Source organism: Melopsittacus undulatus, chromosome 5, assembly GCF_012275295.1.
Source record: "Melopsittacus undulatus isolate bMelUnd1 chromosome 5, bMelUnd1.mat.Z, whole genome shotgun sequence".
NCBI classification, from domain to species: Eukaryota; Metazoa; Chordata; class Aves; order Psittaciformes; family Psittaculidae; genus Melopsittacus; species Melopsittacus undulatus.
In genome coordinates, this window is record NC_047531.1 from 43946817 (window position 1) to 43970682 (window position 23866).

At 48.4% G+C, this 23866-nt stretch overlaps 1 protein-coding gene across 1 annotated transcript; it reads left to right on the top strand.

The window, feature by feature from the left end:
- Nucleotides 1-3875: 3875 nt before the first annotated feature.
- On the top strand, nucleotides 3876-19339 carry LOC101877510 (suppressor of cytokine signaling 1-like). The gene is made up of 3 exons (XM_031050191.2): nucleotides 3876-4063; nucleotides 14039-14163; nucleotides 17661-19339. Exon 3 carries the CDS (start codon nucleotides 17727-17729, stop codon nucleotides 18318-18320), a length of 594 nt encoding a protein of 197 aa, XP_030906051.2. The 5' UTR covers nucleotides 3876-4063; nucleotides 14039-14163; nucleotides 17661-17726; the 3' UTR covers nucleotides 18321-19339.
- The last annotated feature ends 4527 nt before the right edge of the window (nucleotides 19340-23866 follow it).

Below are 23866 nucleotides of genomic sequence, written 5' to 3' on the forward strand. Positions count from 1 at the left end.
TAAGACTGTATGCAGTCAAAGATTGTACATTTTGTACTGTTTGCAGGCTGGACTCACAGCACACGGAGATCATGGCAGTCATTTCCTACCTACTCCCCAAGCATCCTTCCAGCCTTCTCTCTGTACCAAATCTCCTGCACTACCTCCATGACCTCTCATGCCAGGTACCCAGGCCTGCCCCATGCTTTCTTTTCTCCCTTTCCTTCCCATTTGATCACCTGTCAGGAATCCCCCAGCCACTCTGATCCCTCCATGTCCAGATCTCCCACTCAAATCCCACCCCAAAGCCAGTGTGCACACTGGTGGGTGACAAAAGGTTTGGGTCTGGCTGGGGGGGCCAATAAGGCACTGAGCCCCTAAATAATCATCTGGAGTCACTCATCATCTGGAGATGATGCTCCAGCCCCAGCTGAGCTTCCACTCGCAGGCTTGCTGGCTGAAGGGCAAAGGAGTACTGACACAGCTAAGGTGATCACTTATCTTCCCTCCACCGTGCCCTCTGTGATCTTCTCTTTTTGCTTTTCTGTACCTCTCTTCCTTTGTTTTGCAGATTTTCAATGCTTCATTCTCTCCACCTCAGTTATTTCCCTCACTGCATTACCTTCTCCCTTCCCATGGGTCAATGCATGCCTTTTGCTTTCCCAGAAAATCATCTTTATTTAGCAGTTTGCAATGACCTGCCCCAAAATACCTTTCTTCTTCCCACACCTCCCAGACTGACAGGAGCAAATAGCTCTTTCTACCTTGTGTAGACCATAAGGAATTCACATGCTGAGAAGGAGAAAAGTGGTTTGGGTGTTACTGCCTCTTGGGCTGTTGGATATCCACATCTTCGAACTTACCAAAGACTTGGGGTTTGCTGAAGAATGAGCAGAGAAATTCCACACAGCAGAACTATGATCCAAAGGTAGGATAACTTCAGACGTACTGCCCTCAGCAGCTGGACTTCAGACAAACCTATTTGGAAATGGTTCATTCTGTCGACAGCTCTATCAATTAATGCTTTCAAATTTAATGTTTTTCAAAGGTTCAGTATCAGGGATAGTGAGGGTGTACATATTCTTAAGCAGAGGAAAAAATCAGAGGTAGGATAAAACTTGTAAGAACAAATCCTGGCCTCTTCTTGGAAGCTGTTCCTCTCCATGCTGTCCGCAGCATCCAGGGCATCTCAGAAACCCTGTCTTCAGGATGTATCCAGTTTTCTCCAGAGATGTACCAGTGTGCCGTGTTCAAAGTGAGTTGCTCATGCCAGGCCCATTAGCCTGCCTGCATCCCCACTGTCATTACACAGAGCCTTTCAGGTGGGTATCTGTACGCTGAAAACAGTTGGGAAAAAAGAACCATCTGTCCAATGGTGAGAGCGTGGGGAGTCTTTTGGTTCTAGGGAATTTACTTGTATTCTTTTTTTTCTGAAGAGAACTCACTTAAAGGAAGGGTTTTTCACCTAGAACACATCCAGGCTTGGTTCAGGCTAGCAGGGAAGAAATGCAGCTGAGCATAGTTTGGTTGCCATCTCCTGCTTTGTGTCACAAGCCACAAAGCTACTTCAGCATCCTTGTGTTTTCCACCTATAAGGAAGCCACCTCAGATGTACCTTGATCCTGAACACATATTGAGCCCTGTGAGTCAAGTCTTAGTTTTGGAAAACTGTGGTCGATGGTGCCATCGTGATGTGTCTGACCAGCTTTTATTGCTGAAGAGGATTGTGGCAATGCACTTCAGCTCTAAGTGCTGCGAGGTCATGGTCTCAAGTGAATAGCAGCCTTCCAGTATCTGAGGGGGACCTACAGGGATGCTGGAGAGGGACTCTTCATCAGGGACTATAGCAATAAGACAAAGGGGACTGAGCTTAAACTTAAACAGGGGAAGTTCAAGTTAGATAAAAGGAAGCAGGTCTTTACTGTGATGGTGGTGAGGCACTGGAACAGGTTGCCCAAAGAAGTGGTAAATACTCCATTGCTGGCAGTGTTTAAGGCCAGGCTGGCCAGAGCCTTGGGCAATATGGTCTAGTGGAAGGTGTCCCTGCCCATGGCAGGGGGTTGAAACTGGATGTTCTTAAGGTCCTTTCCAAGCCAAACCATTTTATGATTCTGTGATTCTGTGATTAAGAGAAAGAGGAATGAGAACCACAATCTCTGAACAATAAGGCTGGCTGTTACTTTTTTGCAGGCAAAGATGAAGATTAAAAGACAGAATGAAACTAATCCATTTAATAATGTTAAGGCAAGGTGGCTGGTAGAGTCTATGAAGTCACCCAACAAATGCTATAAATACCCACAGAGGGAAACGGGCTCCCTACTAGGCAACTGTAAAGCAAACCACAGGATATTTTTGAAGCTGCCATCCAGAAATACAAAGAAAAGTGTGACAAGCCTACTTAAAAGCCAAAAATGGAACAGATGAGCACTTCATCTCTGCTGTGATTTAGGGCTCCAGCAGCAGGTCCTCCCACTGGAGCCTCCCTGAAAAAAAAACAAAACAAACATGAAGTGCTTTGCCCAGACTCTTATGGAAGTTCAGAAATTCTTCTGTGGTCAGCAGCATCCTCATGCTTAGTTGAATGTCTCAATACTCAGTGGAACTTCTGGCAAGGCTGCAGATCAGATTCAGTGGTGTGTTTCTGACTGCTTCGTGCTCCCTAGCAATGCAAAGCAGCTGTAAAGCTCTTTCAGTCAGCTGCTCAACCAGGAGTTACAGCTGCTTTGCATCACTAGGCTGGTACACAGCAGGCAGAGCATGCCTGTGTTTGGGGTTTGCATACAGCTTTCCAACAGGGCAATTCACCTGGCACGCACGCACCAGGGAAAGCGTGCAGCAGCCTCAGCGGGGTCTGGAGAAAGCATGTAGGTGAATGAGAACTCCAATGGTGCAACCAAGCCTAAATGCAGGCTTGGTCTTTAACAACTGTGCATTTTGCTCTGAATTACAAAGTTTGTATTTTCTCCTATTACATCTGATCGCTCTGTATGCACCATGTGGTGCACTATTTGTATTTTACATCATTACATTTTGGTGTGTTTTCCTTTTTTTCCCGTGATTTCCAGCATTTTCATTCGATCCACGAGGAGCACCTTACACCCCTCAAGCGTGCCGTACACTGCTGCACACCCTGTGCTGCGAGGGTGCCCTCTGCCCTTCTGGGGACTCCTGCAGTGTCCGGGAGGAGCTGGGAGAACCGCAGCCCTGAAGGCCGGGACAGCCTCCTCGTTTTCCGCTGTTGTGAAGGGCCCTCGTTCTTTGGCTCTGCCGCCCCTGGCCGTGCACAGCCCCCGGCCCTACGCAGAGCACACACACACCCCCAACCCCCCTCCACAGTGCTTCCGAGCCCTGGGCACTGCACCTCCTTCCCGCCGCTTCCCACCTCCGGTGCAGTGTCGGAGGGCAGCAGAGGAGCACTGGGAGGAGGGGTCGAGCCTGGGTCTCCGCTGCCGCCGTCTGGGCCCTCTGCCGGCTTCCCGGCGGGTCCCGCGGGGCGCTCTGATACCGTCCCGGTGGAGCTCCCCTTCCCGTCTGCAGCGTGGAGGCTTTCGCAGCCTCTTTGTTTTAATTTTTTTTCCCCTAAATCCATCTAACTTTTTTTAAAAGGAAATAAAACTTTTTTTCTTCTTTACTCCCCCCCCCCCGCCGCCAGAGCCACTCTGTGGAAAGACGGGGTGGTGGAGGAGGGAGAAACCCCTCCCCTTCCCCTCCCCCGTGGCTCCTTCCTCGGAAAAGACACACTTGGGGGGTTTCCTCCCCTCCTTTTCTCTCTGCTCCCCTCCTCTCCTCTCCGCTCCCCGGAGCCGCAATCCGCCGCCACCGCGGCGCCCGCCCGCCCCGCTGCTGAGGAGGGCCCGGGGGCAGCCGCGCCGCCAACCCCCTCCTGGTAAGCCGCGCACCGGCCCCTTTGTGAGTTGAGGGGCCGGGGGGGATGCGGAGCGCGGCGGCTCCGGGCGGCAGGGACCGGGGCCGCCTCGGTTTCGCTTCGGGTTGGGAGAGCAGCGGCGGGAGCAGGGCCGGGCAGCGCCGCTGTCGCCCCGGTACTGAGTGCTCGCTCGCACCGGCAGTCCCGGAGGTGCAGAGAGTAAGTTGTGCGGCGTTAACCGAAAACGGCCTTTTGGAGTGGGGGGTGTGGAGGTGTCTGCCTGCCTGCCTGTCTGCCTGTGTGTCTGTCTGTCTGCCTGTCTTCTCCGGACCCCCCCTTGGCGTCTCAGAACGGCGGGAGCTGCTGTTGGGCACGGGGGTGTTTGGGCTGTTGCTGGCAGGGGAAGAAGGAGCGTGCTGGGGTTTGGGGTGCCTTCCCCTGTGGTGGGGGGTGTCAGGAGAGGATTCGTGATGCTGGGAATTCACTGCGGGCCCTGAAGGGAGCCATGTGGCTTGCTGGGGTGGCTGTGGGGTGCTGGGAGCAGCCTGGGAGGCTCCGACGGGCTTGAGGCTTGTCCTGCAGTCAAGGTGTTCACCACAGCATCACGGCAAGGGAGATGCTTGTTTTATAGCGAAACCCGCGAATTATGTAATGTCTCGGGTGGGTCTGTAGGGAAGCAGCCGCACAGGACCAGGGAGGGGGGATCCTGGTCTCCATGTCGCTTTCTACTCTTCACGTAAACCACTGGAGAAGTGGTGTGCAGGGTGTTAAACTTAGTCTTAGCTGGAAAAGTGAGCTGTCTGCCAGAACCAAAGGCGTTACAGGGAAATGGGGTAACTGTGAACCCAGAGCATACATGCCCGTTGGGGTTGCCCTTGAAAGGCAGAGGAACTTGCCTTCCTCCGTGGCACAGTCAGAGCGCAGCCTCACACCTGCCTTTTCTCAGAAGATCAGTGCTGTGTGCCCATGAAGAGCTTTGCCAGCAAAGGTTATCACTTGAAACCTCCTTGATGCAATCTGAGTCATGGTGCTCGCAGCTATGTAGGATCTGATACTCACTTCTTCCCACAAATACACATGCTCTTACTGAGAATTTTGGAATAGTTACCACCTAAAACCTCAGCTTGTACTACTCTTATGATCTTCCCCCCTGCTTTTTTTAGTTTGTGTATTCCTTCCTGTTCAGTAGAAGCTTGGCAACAGGTTCTGGATGAGCCCTGGAGGTAACTGAAAGGAACTCAAGAATGTTAAATTCATGTCCCTGTCTTTTTATTTCCCTGCATGGGTGAAGGCAGGGGATGTGGCTTGACCATTGTTCTGTAAAGTTGAAGGCAAAGAGTATTGTTAGCAAACTGCTATTTAGGACTGTGTGGTCCAGACAGTGCTGTTTGCTAGATCTAGTCCTTGCAGCTCTCAGAGAACTTAAATGAAAACCCCAGTCACATGCTGACCATGCTCAGCTCTCTAAAATGGTGTGGAATCAGAAATAACTAGTTTCCTGATGCTTCATTCTCTGTTGATTGTACCCTTAAGAGGGTATGCAGGCATATCTTCTTTCTTCAGACAGTTGGGACTGCAGTTCAGATGTTGTGTGAACATCAAATAACTCATTCAGTCACAGCAGGGCTACTGTCACGTGCTTAAAAATTATGCACATCCACAGAAGTTTGTGGGACTGAGGCTCTATTATCACATAATGTTGGTCTTGATTGAATCAAATTACAATGAGATGTGGCCAGTTGCTGCAGATGAAGCCAAGCTTTGTTTCTGTGTTCATGAGTGATTCTGCTGGGTATGTGATTTAAAATGTAGTTGTTGAAGTAGGGATTCTTATCCCCTCCAGAGTGGAAGGCTCTTGGGCACAAACCCATGGGGTTATTGGGATGCCAACTTCCCACACAGGTTCCCATCTTTTTCTGAGCTAGACTGAAATATGGGCCTTTGTTTTTTTCTGTGCTCCTTGTTATGGTTCTGTATGTTACGTGTCCTTGAATAACCTGGCTTATCACTTACTTAAGTGTAGTGGAGTTGAGAGGCAACACGTTGGAAGGCACAAGTAAACTGTGCAGGTGCCGAAAAGCAGGCATAGAGGAGCACCTGAGAAAGTCTGAGCTCCTGCACATCCTCCCAGGTGGGTGTCCCTGTCCCTGCCCTGCCTGCTCAGAGAAGGCCAATTTCAGTTTCCAGATGACAGCTTCAGACATGCAGCCAATGCCTCTGACCCTCCGTCCAACTGGGATTTCTGTGAAGTTGGTGGTCGGTTTGCGCAAGGATAGAGCTGAAGTTGGGTGGTGTAAATTCTTAGTTGCTGCCACTAATGCTGTGGTTGCATTGCTGAGAAACAAAGGAGAAAATGTGCCTTTGGGCTGTGTTTCTTTCCTTGCTCCTCTTTCTCTCCATCCCCGCTGGGGATGTTTTGTTCTTTCCTCTGAGTCTTCCCCTATAACTCCTCACCACCCCCATCTTCCCCTACCACCCACAGGCTTCTCTCCTCTGGTTTCTCCTACCTTAGTTTGGTCAGCAATAAACAGATAATGATTTGGGTCGGGTTGACACTGTGGTTAGAGTAATAAAGCTGTGGGGAGGTGGGATGTTCATGAGCCGTTATTCCAGGTTGCTGCAGACCTTGGCTAGTGATGCTTGCCAAAAGCTCCCAAGCCAGGAGAGTTGCATCTCTTTCTGTAAAAGAAAATGTGGATGGTCCAAACAAAAGCTGAATGTGTCATACAGGGGTGATATCTTTATACAAAATAAAGGTATTCAGTGTGTGTGTCATTAGGAGGCATCATACATCAAAAATTTAGTTAAAATAATGCAGCTAAATGCCGCATTAATTAGATCCTTGATTACACGTACAGGCAGAAGGCAGGCATGATATCAACTTACTCCCTTCTGTACAGTCAGTCTACACTACTGCCTGCTCTTCTGGTTTGTATTTGTGCATATCCTGTAGCCTTCTGCCTCAGTGAGGTATTTGTTATCTCATCCATTTGCTGAAATCAGTTTCAGACCCTTAAAAGAAAACCCTAAAAAGTGCAGTGGTGTTTGATATGGCAGGATTTGGTGGCTTTGTGTTAGTGAGTGGTCAAAATGACTCGAGCAAAATTCATCCCATCCCCCCCACCCTGACCAAGTACAAGATTGCAAGTTAAGATTTAGAAGCAAGAGGTACAGAAAGTCCTACTTTTTTAAGCTTCTGTGAATCTTCTTGTGTTTGATAGGTATTTAATAATATAAAAATGTTAAGTCAGTTTTAGTAAAATCGCTAAATGCTGGTTTTGTGTTGTCTTTGGAGACCGTAGAGCTGCCCCCTTATTTTCATCCTCTTCAGTGGAGAAATGAAAAGGCCTGTGTGCACTTCACAGGAAGTGAGTGTCTGATACAGGCTTGCAGGCTGCACATTTCCAAGAACTGCTCTCAAGGTATTTTGATAATGCACATTCTCTCTGCCTTCTCTCTTCCTGCACCCCATGCGCTTTCTGTGCTTCTGCTTGTTCACAAACACACGCAAAGAATCAAAGGGTGCCAGTATTAAATTTGCAAATAGGTTGCTTCAGCTTTACGTTGTGGCTGGCAAAACTGGGTTAAGCTGGCAGCACTCGGTTGCCTTTGTTGCAGAGAGTTTTTGTCCTCCCCCTTACACCCTCAAATGCTGAAGATGAGTTTTGACTTCAGATTGTGACTTGTGCAACAGGGGGTTTGTGTGTATGTGTGTGTGTGATTCTGCAGTTCAGAAACCGTTTGGATGCACTTTTGTACTTAGTAGCAAATTTTATTTGAAAACTTAGGCTAAGGCTGTCAGGGAAGAAAATAAGTGTGACTATTAGCAGTTGGAAAATGTCAGAGATCTCCATTCATGTTCCTCCCATCTGAACTGCATAGCTGGGCTTCTCCACAGCTTACTTGAAGGTGCCTTGCTAAAGCTGAAGAGGGTTCAGCATATGTTTGCCGAAGTTGGCACGTTAGTGATGATGTGCAGATGCCCTTAGGAATGATTTGAACATGCTTTTGACAGACCAGCAACATTGTTCTTCATCCATGTTTGAGTTCCTCCTTGTTTTCTGGTGAGGTTTTGGGGGGTGTGGAGGGAGGGGAGCCAGGGCTGGAGAAGCGTTCTTCAATCTGGCCTGCTAGAAGTTATGTTTGTCCTCTGAGGGCCAGCTAAGTGACACAATGGACCAAGAACCCCACTCAAGGGGAGGCTGGGATAGAGGGAGTGTCTAACTTCCTTGCCACAGCCATTTCTGATTCTGAGCTGCTTTAGCAGTAATCAGCTGAAATCTCCCATGTGTGTAGGATGTGCACCAGTATTGAAGTCAACACATCCAAGTGAGAGGTGCTGTTCTTTTTAGTCATTAAAAAAATAAGGGAAAAACGGGCTGAGCTGCTTTAACTACTCTGTAGCAAGGCCACAGTTGATTCCTCACAGTGCCTTTATGTACCCTTGTTTAGTTCTTCAGTTTTGCATGACTAAAGGACGTTTATGTCTTGTGTGGGGCTCCCCTTACTCTGATGTAATCAGAATAGTTAAGAGGTAGTTTTAAAAGGTGATGCTAAAATCCCAACCTTTTGCTGCTGGATTTCTCTGCCTAGGGTCACTAAGGCATAGTGTGGTGGGTACTTTACAGAAACAAAGCAGAGAGAAAGAAATGAGACTCCTCAGATCAGCTCTCTCACTTTCCCCAGCAGCATCATTTTAAAGTCCATGTGATTGGAGTTTTTCCTTTTACGAGTTTTTAGATTGGTTAATTTTCAATCTCAGTCACCTTTGAACTTCCTCTCTTCTAGTTTTATGAAAGAGCATAAAAAGAACGGCTCAATTGTACTGTGTCTCTCTTGCATCCCCTTGTATCTGTCTGCTGTCTAAACGGAGCATGAAGTTTCTCCAGTCTGAACACTTACATCTGACTTCTTATCACCCATCTTCAGGCCCATCCCAATTGTTTCAGCTCTATCTGTTTTTATTTAAGGTGACTGAAACTTAACGTATTCTCTCAGGTGGTGACATTAGTTACATTCCCACCCATCCATTTTGCAACCTCACACTTGTGTTTGCTTCTTGGTTTTTTCAATGATTGCTTTTGCATTCGGAGCTAGAGCTTTCCTTAATGAACCCTCAGCACAGTTACTTGGCTCATTGGTCAGCTGGGCACCTTAATTTATTGCTCTTAAAAATATAAACCCCATTTGTTTCCCTAAGATCTGTACGCACTTGCCAGGACAGAGTCTTACCTGACCTCCTGGTGCTTGCCAGCCTGCTGAATTGTGAGCAACCTCTGACTTCTCTGGCCTGCAGAGGCCTAAAGTGATTTTGCCACTGTTTGCCCTGGGAAGGGCATGGAGAGGGCTTGCTGCTCTTCCAGCTGGCTGCCTACATTTCAGTAGCATGAGGCTGGAAGCTGCCTGCTGGGGGACAGGGTTAGACCTCCAGTGTATGAGATGTTGTGGGCAATGGTAGCTTGAAGATAGGGGGAGATGATTTCTGGAAAGGGACCTAGGTCAGCTCATGTGTTTGCATGGGCAGGGGGAGGAGAGCTGCTTGTGCCTGAGCCGAAGGAGGCTTTGGACCACTTATACCCACCAACCTGTCAAGCGGCCAGGAGGGATGCTCTGCAAAGTGGGCTGAGTCAATCCAGGGGGAAGATACAGCCACTGGGAGGATGGCAGAGAGGTGATCAGTTGTACGAGGGCTGAAATGCTTTGGTTTCATCAGGACACCCCTTTTCCACCTCCCATCACCCTGGGGTGTGACTGCTCTTTGTCTTCTGTCCATCTGCTTTATGGGTACCCGGCTGCTGGTGGCTCTTTACCTTGTGCACCACGTCTCACTTTTGACTTGCTTCTGGCATGGAGGCCTTGGGGAAATGCAAGGCACATCCCAGCAGCTGTTGCTTCTTCATATACCATATTCCTAATGGGGAGCTCTGTCTAGGAATTACCTTTCCCCCCAGCCAGGGAGCCATGTGCTGCTCCTGCTTTAGCATAATGTGTCAAAAAATTTTCCTTGCAACACTTGCAGCCGTCTGGCGATTGGAAGTGGCAGCTGGTTTGATTGAGAGAACACCTCTCTTTGCATCTCAAGAAACCAGTTCCAAATTCCATTAGATTTCCTGGGTATAGTCCACTGTGTCCACCTGGCTTTCTGCTCTAATGCCACTTTTCCCCATCTCTTCTGATAGAATACCCCCTTACCCCACTTTAGACTAAACAACATTGAACACTGAGGACTCTCCTCAGCATCCTGTGCAAGAAAAGTTATCTGCTTGCTTGTGTAAGTTTTCAGCAGTGTCCTCATCCCCACTGCACTCTCCCTGCCAACTAAATGATTCCCTCAGAGGCTTTCTGGTTTTGATAAACTAAAGATGACATTTGCTTTCTGTTTGTTGTTTCATCTTGGCCACCTACTGTCCCAGTTTCGTGGCAGCCATCCTCATGTAAATTTGCTCCCTACCGTCAGTGATTTATATTTCTTTCTATTAGCTCCACCAGGGTTAGCTTTTCATCTTTTCAGCTTCTCAACAACTGAGGTTGTTGAGAGACTTGGGCAGGGACAGTGGTTTTGTAGTGTGTGTGTTTGGTGCCTCTGATCCATGTCAGAGCCCTTGCAAGCTGTTGTACCTGCAGCTGATACATGTGGTGTGACCTGGGCTGTCCCCTGAACCTGTCCTCTGAGCCAGGCAGCATCTCTGCTCCATCGTCTGTGGGAGCTCTGCACACTCTGTCACTTTAAGATTTCCTAAATAACCTCTCATGACTTAACTTTTTTCTTTTGACTTTTGACTCTCGGGATGAGTTTCTTTATTCTCTGTGTTGGAAATCCCCGTTATAAAACTTAGTGTTGTGGTGCATTTTGTGCTTTCTGACCCTCACCCCTTCCTCTAAAGGCATGGTAACTGATACTGCTTCATGGCCTCTCACACCCCCTGAAGCCTGTCCTCCTGAAGAGCAAAGAGAGGATCCCTCTCTCCTGTGCCTCTGTGCTTTGGCTCTTGTTGGTTAGGTGGTTGGGACTCTTCTCTAAAATCCTAGTTCTGATCATGATACTGAACCAGTTTCAGCTGCACACGCTGCTCATTTCTTCACGTTAGCTGCTGCTTTGAATTCCTTTCCTGCTAAATGTGATGGTTTTGATGAGAGATCATGGCTGTTACAAGGACCACTGCTGGCCTTTGCTTCTCAAGATTTACGTGTTTCCTCAGACAGGGTGCTGGAACAACTGGGAAAAGTCAATTTAGCTGCAGGAGGCTGAAATGGAGGAAACATACCTGTGCTGCTGTACTGGGGATGAGGGGAGCTGCTGAGGCTGAGTAGCCATGACTGGGGGATGCAGAGCTTTGCTCCCATGGAGGGCGAGGATCCAGCCCTGAGCATTGCTACCCTGTTTCCACGGATCCCTCTCTTGGTGGGGAGATGGGACAGAGCATTTCCAGTAGGGAGCTGTAATGGACTGGTGTTATCTTTGCCTCTTTCTTCTTCATCGTTATGCCTTCTCCCATCTCCTTTCTGCACCCAAACTGGGGAGAGCCCCGGTTATCTTCCTGGTGGGCTGCTTCCCCAGCCATTGGGCAGTGAGGTAGAGGAAAGGAAAGGCAGTCCTGCAGGAGCTGACTTCTCCAGCTGAGCACAGGGCTGAGGCTTCATGTAGCTTTGCTGCACTGGCATTTGCAGGGATGGTTGCTTGCTATGAAACTGGAAAGGCCAGGAGCAATGCCACTAGGCTCTCCTCACTTACCAAAAATGCTGTTGTGTTGGCCAGAGGTAAGCAACAACTCTCTTTCTTTAAATCACGGCAGGGTAGGCTCAGCTGCAGTTTGAAACTTAGCAGTAACCCCTACTGATTTTCTAACTTTTTATTTTTCATTCTTTTTTGCCCAGTTACAGAGGATGGGGGGTAATTCAGTCTGCAATAGACACTGTCTTTGCTTGAAGTCAGTTGGTAGCTTTGATAGCTTTACTTACTGTGGAACATGCTGTAGTTGCTTATGGCTACTGCACAGCAGCCTTCAAATTCAGGGAAGCGATGCGGCTTCTCTGTTACCCTGAAATGGCAGGATTACAGTTTCACAATGAGCTGTTTCTAGGAGGAATTGACTGTTTAATTTTAAGTAGTTGTTCTGAATGTGTGCAGGATTTCCAGGGTGTGAGGAGGGGACCCTGAAAACAGGATCTTTCTTCCAGCTCTTCCAGTTAGTCCAGGAAAAGCAATTAGATTTCCCTGGAAATTGCCACCTTCCTTTATTTTTTTCCACTTTGAAGCATGTAATGCTGAAACCAAACCTGCTTCAATGTTTCCCTGCCTTGAAGAATATTTGGTGCACATCACACTGTCCTGTGGGTTTTCTTGGGGTAAAAATCTTTCAGCTTGTATCAGCAAAATGTCACATTAATGCAGAAAATACATGTCATGTTTTCCTGTGATAAGAAGTATCAAGCCTAAATATCAGGAAGTTCTTTGTGGGTTTTGAAGTATGTTCTCCAACCCCAAAATGTTGGGAGGGCTTCGATAAGACCCAGTCCTTGCAAGGTGTCCAGCGGCTGGTTGCCAGAGCCTGCATGCAGAATCCTGCTTGATGACTCTACTTGCGTGGAAGCAGGAACTGTCACAGTGTGTGTGCTGCATCAGCTTGTTTTGTTTTATTAAATGGTGCATCCTGGAATGCTAGTTTCATAGGGAAACAAACACAGGTTTGGTTTGGGATATGTGTGTGTGGGATGCAGGTTCTTTTTCTTTTTTTCACATATTCCCTCATGTATCACACATAATGGTAGTCTCGCATCAAACTCTATTTATAGCCATGGCATAAGAGATAGAGAGAACTGCAATGTCTCCTAGGCCAGCTTTGTGCTGGAGAAATTGGCTGTTATTAACATTGGTCCTCTTAGCTGAGCTGCGCCACATTCCTTGCCCAACCACAGCTCCCTCTGTGCTCTTTGGCGCACAGCTGTCTGTGTCTCCTGCCTTTCCCTTCCCACTCCGCAAAACCCTTTCTGGATCTGCCCTGGTCACCTTGGCTGTGGTAGGGTGCTTGCTACAAGGGGTATCGATATGGTCACGCACCACGGCGGTGGCAGCATGGTTTAAACAGTTACCAGTGTGTGGCAGATGGTGGCTGTGGGAACCAGGCTGGCCTGCCATTAAAACAGTGCTGTGTGCTTGGCTCCTACCAGAGAGGTTTCTTCCAGCCGTTTGCTGGAGCTTTCCTTTGGAACATCCTCTCCAGCCACAAATAAGTAGGCAGTGCATTTCTGTGGCATGCAGACGTGCAAGCAAGAGATGTCTGCTTGGGCTCTGCTGCTTAGAATGAAGATGCTGCTGCAAGTTCTTGCAGGGTGTCTCAGGGAGAGCTTTTCCAAAGTATCCTGGCCTCCATCTAACGGCTCTGAGAATGGTGGGATTGATAACTGGGACACGATGAAGCTGAATTGAGCGTGTAGTGAGTGGGATAGACCCACAGTTCTGCTACCTGCAAGTCAGCATGGGTTGTGGTGTGTGTGCCTGGTCTGGACTTTGCTGGGGGGGATGCAGAAAAGTGATATTAAGTAAAGGAGCATAGGGATAAGTGAAGCCTTACAGGGAGTGCCTCTGAAAGGCATGCTGAAGGCTGGGTTTGCTTTTTCAGCTTCCTGGTGGGTCCACTGACAGATGTGCAATTGCACATGTGGCGGTCCACTGCTCCACCAGGTCAGTGGGTTTAGTTTTCCATCCATAAGGTGAGAAAGGAAAGCCTTGGGAGCTGGGGAAGCAGGCCAAAATGGTCTGGATTGCTATTTGGATAACTCAGCAGTGAATGGCTACCTACACAGTTTCAGATAAGGTACTCTAAATGTTGCTGCAATGAGCACAAGTTTGAGTTTGCTGTTCCAAATCCTATTGCTGTCATCTCTTAACATATGGGTTTTATGGTTTGCACTTCCAGAAGATGATGGCCACTTTATGGTCTTTGCATTTTTCCTTAGGCCATCTGTGAGTTGTCTGGACCTAATCAACTCGTAGCTTTGTAAGGTACAATAATAATAATAACAATAATAATTTGTCAACTCTGTTGTTAACTGAAGTGCTATATGCATCCTTCTACAATAATACAGGTCAAAGAGGTTGAGACAGACAACCTGTCCCCGGATTTCTTGTGTTTTAGATCCACATTATAGCAAACTATTGGGCCTCGTCACCTGTTTGTCTCTTTCTTTTCAAAGGATGGATGTGCTTTTAAGTGAAGCTTTGCAAAAACTGGGAAGTGCCACATCGGAGCTCTTGAATTTGGCCCACTTCCAAGCCTGACATCCAGAAACTCATCCCTATGGGTGGTAAATATCAAGAGGTAGGCTCTTTCAAGTATCCTGGAGGAAGAGTGCAAGAACACACGATAGCTGAGTACTTAATGCTGCTGTTGAACATGCCAGATTTGTCAAGCTGTGGCTGACACCAGAGGCTGCGTGCAGTCCCCTCCTTTACTAGAATTGTCTCCTTGTATGAAATACACTGCTTTGCCTGAGTAGTGAGCGAGGGGGAAAGCAGAATGCCCTGTGTCAAGAGCACTTATTTTGAAAAGCTCTTGAACTTGCAGTAAATCAGAAGGTCTGGGGAAACTTACCCAGTCTTTTAATTAGCAGGATGTTGCTTTTTAGGGTATGTTGCTTTGGCTGCAAGCTCTGTTTTGTAGGGAGGTAGAAACATGTTTGAGTGTTGGGGTTTTGGGGCTTTTTTGTGTATGTGTGGGTGGGGTAACAGATCGTGGTGTGGCAAATCAGAAGCAGAACTAATTATATATGACTAATTATACATGTGTATTCCATTACAACCCTTGGTTGGTTTGTTCCTAATCCTGACAGCGTGCCTGTCCTCCTTGACATGGGAGGCCATGTACACACAGAACCTGTTGACTCATTAGAAGTGAACCTTAAAGGTAATATCAAGAGCACTTCCAGGGCTAATATTAATCATTAACTAATGCTGTGCTGCAGGCCAGGCAGTCATCTGTTGGAAATGGGTCACTGAAGCCAAACAAATTCACACTTTCCAAGGCTCTGACCCATACGTAGATTTCAAACTGAGTGAACAAATTGTGAGGGTGCTGTTTCTATGTTTACTTTGAATTCAAAATGATGACAGTCTCCGTTCTTAGCCAGGCAGACTTCTAGTAGCAGTGGGTTTTTCTTAAAGGACTTGGGTGAGTGACTCAAGGTTGAAAACTGGGACAGACAAGCAGCCCTAAACATATTACTGATGTTGTTATTTTTAAAAGTAGCCTGGAAATGAAGACAGTTGCCTGCTTCGGATTTCCTGCTCCAATTCATTTTCCAGCCTAGACCCATGAGATTGGCAAAATTTCTGTTTGAACCCAAGAGAAGTTGCTGTTTGGGAAGAGTGGCTGCTGGTGGGAGCAGGGCTCCTTCTCACTCCCCTCAAGGCTATAGCTGCAGCCCTGGAGGCATCTGTCAGGAGTACAACCTTCTTTTTCCCTAGTAGGCAATGTCAGAGGGCTCTATACCTTCCTTGCTCAGTAGAGAGGAGATGGAAAGGGACAAAGATGCTGCAGCTTCTTGTGGCACCTACAGTATTGAGTTCTCAGTGATGATAGATGGCCCTAGTCACTGCACGTGGTGACTGTGTTTACTTATGCTTTGCTCACTAAATCAGCTTCCCCTGAGGTTTATTCTGACTTGCTGAACCATCCGAACAGCTTTCAACTGCTGCTTTGTTTTATCTTTTTAAAGGAAAAGAAAACCCTGGCTTGATTAACTCCTTCCTACCTACCTCTCCCACCTTTCTCTAAGTGTGGAATTTCCCTCCTGCTGTGACTGAAAGGGCAGGATCTGAAATGCAGGATTGTCAGCATTCAGAGCATTACCAGGGACTTCAAATCACAAGGCTAGAAACTGGAGAAGCTTCTCAGGCTGCTCTTGGAAAGGGTGTTGTTTGTAGCTTTAAGTATGGAGACCTGTCTGACAACGGCATTATTGGTGCTACTGTTAAGTTTTGAGTGAGATGTTGGGGGGGACAAATGTCTCCTTTTCCAAAACTACTGTGCCCATGTGAGGGAAAGACATCTGGCCCTGCTGCTCCATGTCCTCTTCCCAGGTGTAGAGTGGGGTCAATGTGTCCAATCAGCTGGCATGAGCACCAAAAGGAGCGCTAGGCTTTTGAACAGCTAGCAAAGGGGGTGAGATAAGGCGAACCTTGCAAGGAGCTATGCCTGATCTGAAGCTCTCCCTCCAGAGCAAGCCCTCCACAGGTCCCTGACTGCCTGCTCGCCATGAGCCCTGATGTTCCTGCGAGTCTGCAGTGGGAGGACTGCCCACAGAGATGGAGAAGTGTGTGTCTTCCTCCGCTGCAGGCTGCATGTCAGCAGGCTGTTCTGCTCCGAGCATGGCTGCGCTGTCAGTGAGTGTGACTGGGTTAATGGAGTATGTCAAGGGACCAACAGCAGGCCATGGCAGTGAGCTACTGACTTGTCAGGCCTGGGAAGTGGTATGTAACAGCTCAGCTTCTCACACAGAATGAGCCTCTCTGGCTTGGGGCTGTGGTTTTTATGTTTATGCATACACACACATGCCAAATATGTATTTTTTAATATAATTGAAATGACTTGGCTGATGGCATCACTGAGTTCAGGAATTTGCATTTCTGGAAGCAGACATCCTGGTGATGACACAAGGGGCAGGAGATGAGCAGGGCAGGGGCAGTGAGGCATGGCCCTTTGAACACAGCACGCAAGCAGAGGAGGATGGCAGCACTGTCAGCTGGCAGGGGAAGATGTCCTTCTAGCAGAAACAGCAGTTAAGGGGCTGGAAGGGCAGGTTCAGAACTGTTCCTTGGACATCAGCAGTGTCTGGTACCAGCATTAAGTGGACAGTCCCAGCCCTGAAGTTGATGATGAACATTTCTCGAAGGGGTCTTGAATGGAGACTTTTGCTTTCTCCTGACACAGTGAAACAGGAATGTCCTGGGATGGGAGAGTGACTCATAAGGCTTGATGGGAAAGGCTCATTCCCATCTTCTTTTTGAGCGTTGTTCTCTCTCCATTTGTCAGAGAAACGGTTGGAGAGGTGTGAGGAAACCTTTCCACCCTTCACTGAATTACAGTGTAAGCGAGACTTTCTTGCTTTGGGGAACTGTTCCCTTCTGATTTGGGGTGTCATTTCCCCTTCCCAGTTTCAAGGCCACTCGCAGAAGCCCTTAAGCATCCAACAGGGGGAAATGTCAAAATAACCAAGATCTGCTTGGTTCAAACCAGCCTGCTGAAGGGTGTGCTGGGGAACTCTAGTTGTGAATCTCTGCGACGCAGTGGATGCAGAGCTCTGTAAGGTGCCACCATGCCCTGGTGGGGACCCAGCTGGAGCCCTTCAGTTCTTAAAAGGGGCCTATAAGAAAGACGGAGAGAGACTTTTTAGCAGAGCCTGTTATGCCAGGACGAGCGGTGATGGTTTTAAACAGATCTTTTACAATGAGGGTGGTAAAACACTGGCACAGGTTGCCCAGAGAGGTGGTGGATGTGCCATCCCTGGAGACATTTAAGGCCAGGCTGGATGTGGTTCTGGGCAATCTGATGTGGTAGATGTTCCTGCTCATTGCAAAGTGTTTGAACTAGATGGCCTTTAAAGGTCCCTTCCAACCCAAACCATTCTATAATTCTATTCTATGATTTTTCCTGCATGTATATCCCTGGTTATTCCTACAAATGTGGGTTAGTAACATACAGTAACTCCTCAGTACCCTCTTTGGTACTCTTGCTGGTCTTTCTTCCTTGTAAAGTGTATTCACTTGCCAAGTTAGAAGAAAGCATTTGGTTTGCCTCATTCTTCTTCTGTCCCACAGGCTGCATGTGAAGGAGAAAGCATGATAAAGGCAGCATCTTTCCAGGATCCATGGGCTCTTTGAGAGATGATCAGAGGGAGGCCAGATGATCAGCACAACACGCACACCACTGCTTCTCATCCGCAAAGACAGCATCGGAGTGTTCTCCCCAGCCCCGTGCCACCTGGCTTGCCCGATCGGTTCCGGATGTTTCGCAGCTGCGAATGGGAAATCCTGGAGCGATCCCTCAGTATCCTCCAGGCCAGCGACTTCTACTGGGGCCCCTTGTCTGTGGGAGAAGCTCATGCCAAGCTCCAGCAGGAGCCTGTCGGCACCTACTTGGTGCGTGACAGCTCGCAGGGCAACTGCTTGTTTAGCCTGAGTGTGCGGATGCCAACAGGACCCGTCAGCCTCCGAATCTCTTTCCAGGAGGGCTATTTTCGCCTGAAGAACTGGTTTTCGGACTGCGTGGTCCAGCTGCTGGAGCTGGTGGTGGCAGGGACCCGCAACAACCCCTTGCACTTTGATGAGATGGGGGGAACACCCCTCGTCTTCTCTGAGCCCCTGTGCCGGAGCCGCCAGGCAGTGCCTACGCTGCGAGAACTGTGCTGCCAGAGCCTGCCTGCTAGTGCTGCAGCAGGGGATGGAGCAGGGCTGGGGGCTCCTCGGGGATGCACCTGAGGAAGGAGGTGGTCTCACCCCGGGGTGGAAGGGGAGGGTCAGACAGGAGCATCATCCCTAGCCCTTCTCCACCCTGGGCTGGGAGATGATGCCCTGCACATGGGAGACAAAGGGAGATGCTTGTTAGGTGGCTGTGCTGGTGGGACACACACCACACTGATGGGGCTGGACTGGCTGCTGGGAGAGAAGGGGGAGCAGGGCTTGAACCCACTGCCTGTGACAGCTGTGTCCTTGTACATGCACAGCATGTGTGGCCTTCCCCAGAGATGCCTCGGGTAAAACCAAACCTGAAGAGCAGCAATTTCCCCCTCCCATCCCCTCCAAGTTCAGCTCCTTGCTCCATTTATAACTTATAAGCTTGAGAAGGTGAGTTGCCTGTCCTCCCAGGTCAGCCCTGCATTTTCTTCTGTCCCCAAGTGCCTAAGCTTGTTTCTGTTACAAATCTGTCCTTGTGAAGTGGTGTGGCAGAGTCCAGTGCCACAGCAGTGCAGCTCAGGCATCTGCAGACTCATGTAGCCATGGTGGAGTGAGACCCATTTCATTCCTCGCAGCATGAATGTGGTGCCTGCCACTTCAGAGGCCAACGTTTGCACTAAAGAGAAACCATTGCAGCCATGTACAATACATGCAGCTTCACAGCTTTTGCATTGCTTTATTTGAACAGATTTTGGGGAGTGCAGATGAGTTACCTTATACTAAGGGCATGGTATTTCTGCAGAGGTAATCCTGGTTTGAAGAGTCAGGTCTGCCCTGGGAGGATGTGCAGAGATGGGATCCAGCACCTTTTCTGATGCTCATCTGATGGTATGCTGCTGCCACCTAGGGAGCATAAACAGACGTTTTGATTTTGCCTCCAAAAAGGCAAAATAATTTTTTATATAAGACTTTTAAAAAATTTAATAAACATGTTTTTACACTAATTTTTAAAAGACAATTAATGCATGCTGATATTTTCATTCCATTGCTGTGCTGGAAACTCAGCTTAGTGCCAGGATGTGGCAATCAAACTGAAACCAAACAAGTGCATTTGTTGTAAAGACCAAAAGCAGAACATAAATGAAGGGTCCTAGTTGGGAGCAATAAGCTTAACTCATCGTATACTGTATTCAAGTAAAGAATTTTCTAAACAGAAGATACTTCCTATTAATACAGGGGTGAGATTTCCAGAAGTATTTTTAGTACCTTAAAACTTGTACAGTGTTTGAAAGAAGCATGAGAATTCAAGATCCTAGAACAGGGCACAGCATCAGTGAACTCAAACTGGTGAGCTCGAGTACAAATGAGAGGCTCTGCTTAAATAAGGTTACGGTTCATTTCAGGGTTGCAGGCAGGTACGATGTCATTGAAATAAGTGACTAAAAGCAGCTATGTGAAAGGATAAATTGGGGTACTGTAAAATCTGAGCCGAACCACTCAGCACACCCTGAGGCATCTGTAGCCAGGCAGGCAGCCTGCTGAGCTCACGCTGACTTTCCCCTTCAGACCTGTACAGGGGGAAAGAGCCAAACATGGGGAGAGATTATTCTGAATTTGCTCTTTTGGCTTCAGGTATCTTATCTGAGGAACCAAAGCATGGACTCAGCAGAGACACAGAGAGACAGGTGTGATTCATCACAGGAGCCTAACTTAGACATTGAATTATTCTCTGGAGAGCTGCGTAGCTTTGCTGACAGCAAGGTGCCTGCCCTCCCACCTCGGGGCATTGGCTTATGAACCAAGGTAGTTAAATAAGTGCCAGAGAAGTGACCATCTTCTTGCCACTGGCTCCTCTTGGTCGCAGAGAGGTCAGGGGCAGCTCAGTGGCTCTACAGCTGCTGTGGCTCTTGGGCCAGTGCAAAAGCATAAGCTTGGATTGTTTGCTTATCACAGGGTCTACATGCAGTGTGATGGCTGGTGTGTGGCTATGGTGTTGCTCTTCCAGAGCTATAGTCTGGTGCAGGGCCAGGGCGGAAAGCTAAGCAGGTAACTGCATCTCTCATTGTCGCTGGGTTCATTAGATGTGGTGAACTGGGGGCCTCAGACAGGCTGTGATGCCCTGGGTGAGGGTTCTGTGCCCTGCATTACCCCAACCAGTGTCACATCGGGCTGGGGTTCAACCCACCCTGAGACAATAGTCCTGTGCATCCCCTGCTCAAACACACACCCTGTCACTCAGGGTTATTGGTATCTGCAGCTCCTGAAGCTGCCCTGCCCAGATACTGTAACACATGGAAGGACTAGGAGGTGCTGGCAGACAGCAAAGCTGAATCCTTCTGCAGTCTGCCTGGCAGCAAAGGCCAGCAGCATCCTGGGCTGCATTAACAGGAGCACCAGCTGCAGATGAGGGGAGTGATCACCTCCCAGCACTCTTTGTTCCTTAGACCCCAGTCAGAATATTGCATCCAGTTTTGGACTCCCTGGTGTAACAAAAATGTAACAAATTGGAGTGAAGTTAGGAGGGAGGATGACCTCAAGAACCTCAGGGGGCTGGAGCATTTGCCCTGCAAATAGAGGCTGAGGGAGCTGGGCTTGTTCAGCCCAGAGAGGACAGGGCTTCAGAGGGACCTAACAGCAGCTTGCCTGCACCTACTAGGAGGTCAGCAAGGAGCCAGGCTCACCACAGTGGTGTGCAGTGGGAGAACAAGCCACAACACAGGGAAAACAAGCCCAGGCTGGGTACAAGGAAGTCCTTTCTCTATAAAGGTAGTCTAGATGGGAAGCTGGTTGCCTGGAGATGTTGTGTGGTCTTCACACTTGGAAGGTTTCAGGGCCCAACAGGTCAAGCCTGGAGCAACCTCATGTGACCTCAGAACTGGCTGTGGTGTGAGCCTCTGGTTGGGCTGGAGAGGACTCTCTGGGGTCCCTTCCCCTGAAAAGCTCTGCAGTGCTGTGTTTGCACAGGGCAGGGAGGTGAGATGGGCCATGCAGGAGGTGATGGGGCAGAGCGGTGGCGGTGCTGTCACTGCAGAGGCTGTGGTTCAAAGCCCCCTGTGGAAGGAAGGGTGTATAATGCATAGAGAGTCTGGTGCTGGTGTTCAGACCAGGATGGAGGCATGGCGTGCTGGTGGAGGGAAACCACCTGTGCTGCTGAGAGCATTCTCAGGCGCACACATGCTCCAGCTGCTGCTGGCTGCTGTGGATTTGCCTGGTCTCGGACACCATCCCTTTGCTCACCCTCAGTGCTTTGTGTGTAGAGCTCCAGCAGAACACAAGTTTCCTATAGCTCCTATGCCTGTCCTGCTATCCCCTGTGGCCATTTCAGATGGCTCTGGACACTTGTGTTTTGGGACTGTTCCCTGGCTTGATGAAGGCCCTGCCTTGGTGGTGTAAGCAACACTTAGCTGTCCTCCCTCTCTGTCTGCTGCAGGGGGAGTAGGACAGGGTCTGCCACCGCAGGCACCCTGCCTGTCCCCTTGATCCTTTTCTTCTTTGGCAGTGTTGATGCCAAGCTGCCTTGTCTGCCTTACCACCTTCCTTTCAGAAACTGGGAAGGGGAGAAGAAGCAGGCTCCTTTCTTCCATGTTTATAAGTGAGCACAGGAATGTGTCTGGTTTATGGCCATGGTTGTACCTCACTGAGGGAAGAGCTTTCTGACCATATTGCTCTGACCTGGCTGTGAACTGTTCTCATTTGGCTGAAAACGAGCATCTTGGGTTGTATGGCTGGGGCTGCAGGAGAGCCCCATTTGCGGCAAGTATTGTGCTTTAGGAAAATCTCTCCAAGGGAGGAGGAAATGGTTTGGATTTTAATGAAATCTACTTTATTTTGTTCTTCTTTTGGTTTTTTAATTGCACAGCAAGTGCTCATCTCCATCTCACAAGTCAGTCAATTCCATGCAGGGCTGCAGCGAATTGATTTGGGATTTGTGGATGAAAAGCAGTGAATGACTGCCAAGCATTGTTATATTATGGAACTTTAAAGCACATTATGGGTGAGTGTCCTCATTATTCCCAAGGAGAGGTCACTTTGCAGATCAGGATTGGTGCAAGAAAGGAAACCAATCTGGGAAGAACAGGAACATGAAAAGTACATGGGCTGTGGCAGGCATTACAGAGCCCTCCTTCATTTTCTGCTTGGATGTTGGAAGAAAAGCCTTTTTCTTTCCACTCCTGAGAAGATGTACAAAGCAAAGCTGTAAGAATTTACATCCTAGGAGTAACTGAGTGGGAGATGTTCACTTTAATCACCCTGCCTCTAAACTGGTCCCTCTGCCTTGTAGGAGCAGCTCCTGGTGGCCCATATCCAAATGTTTCTTTTGGTGACTCCTAAAGGGACTTGCAAAGAAATTACAAACTTCCTCACAAGCTCTTGAACGCCATTTGGGGAACAGAAGAAAATTGTTTGCATTTTTATATGTTATGTTATACATTTCTCCAGCTGACTCATTTAAGTTTGTTGAGGAAACTTATACAGCCTCACAGATGGTTTTTTTCAACCATTCTTCCTAACAGCAGAAGTTGAAAAGTTTAGTCCTTGTGAGAGGGGCTTCCTCTACCAGCCGGTTCTGAAGGGCCTGGATTTCAGTCCCAACACACTGGAGGCATCCAGCTGGAAGCTGTTCTTCATCTGCTCTCAACTAGCTGTCTGTTAGCAGTGCTCTGGGGCCTCAGGGGTTAATTTCCCAAAATTCTTCACTGAAACTTGTTTAATAACTTCCATATGTACCCATGTGTGTGTGCAGGAGGGGCCCCACAGCCAACAGCTCTCGTAATAGTACTTGATTACCTCTGACATCAGGGTCTGTATGCCATTAGGGATCTGCCTCGATGGTTCAGGATTCACTTTAAAAGCACAAGTCTGTGCAAAAGCATTTCCAAAAATGTATTAATATTTAGGCATCTTCTGTGTTTGGAAATGAGCTCCTCCTAGACAGTCAAGCTTCAAAATAAAACCTTCTGTGTATACATAGCTGGGTCTCAGTTTTGGACCCTTACCCTGATATCCCTCTGAAAATGTGTAGTTGCATAATTAGTCTTTAAATGTGCTAAACCCCTTAATTTACAAGGATACGTTGGTTAGGGGAGTATGATGGCTTTGTCTCACTGAGCTCATTTTGCACCAGCTCCTTAGATGTATGGCATCAGTAACTACATGTGCTGGAGCTTTCTGCCTGCCCTGCAGCGAGCGTAGGGCTACTGAGGGCAGTGTTCAAAGGGAAAGCAGGTGTCAAAGGGAGAGGGAGATGTGGCAGAGCTGCTCTGCGACTCCCGATGCCTCCCTGCAGAGCAGCCTGGTCTCTGTGTGCTCCTGCTGCCTTGTGATCTCAGCTAGGGCTGGTGGAGCTGAAGTTTTGAGTCAGGCAAAGCAGAGTACTTCCAAATGCTTCCTGTGTAAGGGCTGGCTTGATAAACCAGGTGTATTCAGCTGGAAAAGAGCTGGCTGAGGTCTGCTTCAGAGATCTGTGAAGCTTAAGTGCAATGGAATGGGTGACCGTGTAAGTGTGTTCTCTTAAACAAAGAGGCATCTGATGAAATACTCGAATGCAAGGCTCAGAGGAAACAGAAGGAGACGTTTCTTCATGCAATATATAGCTCGAGCTGTGGAAATCCCTGCCACAGACCACTGGC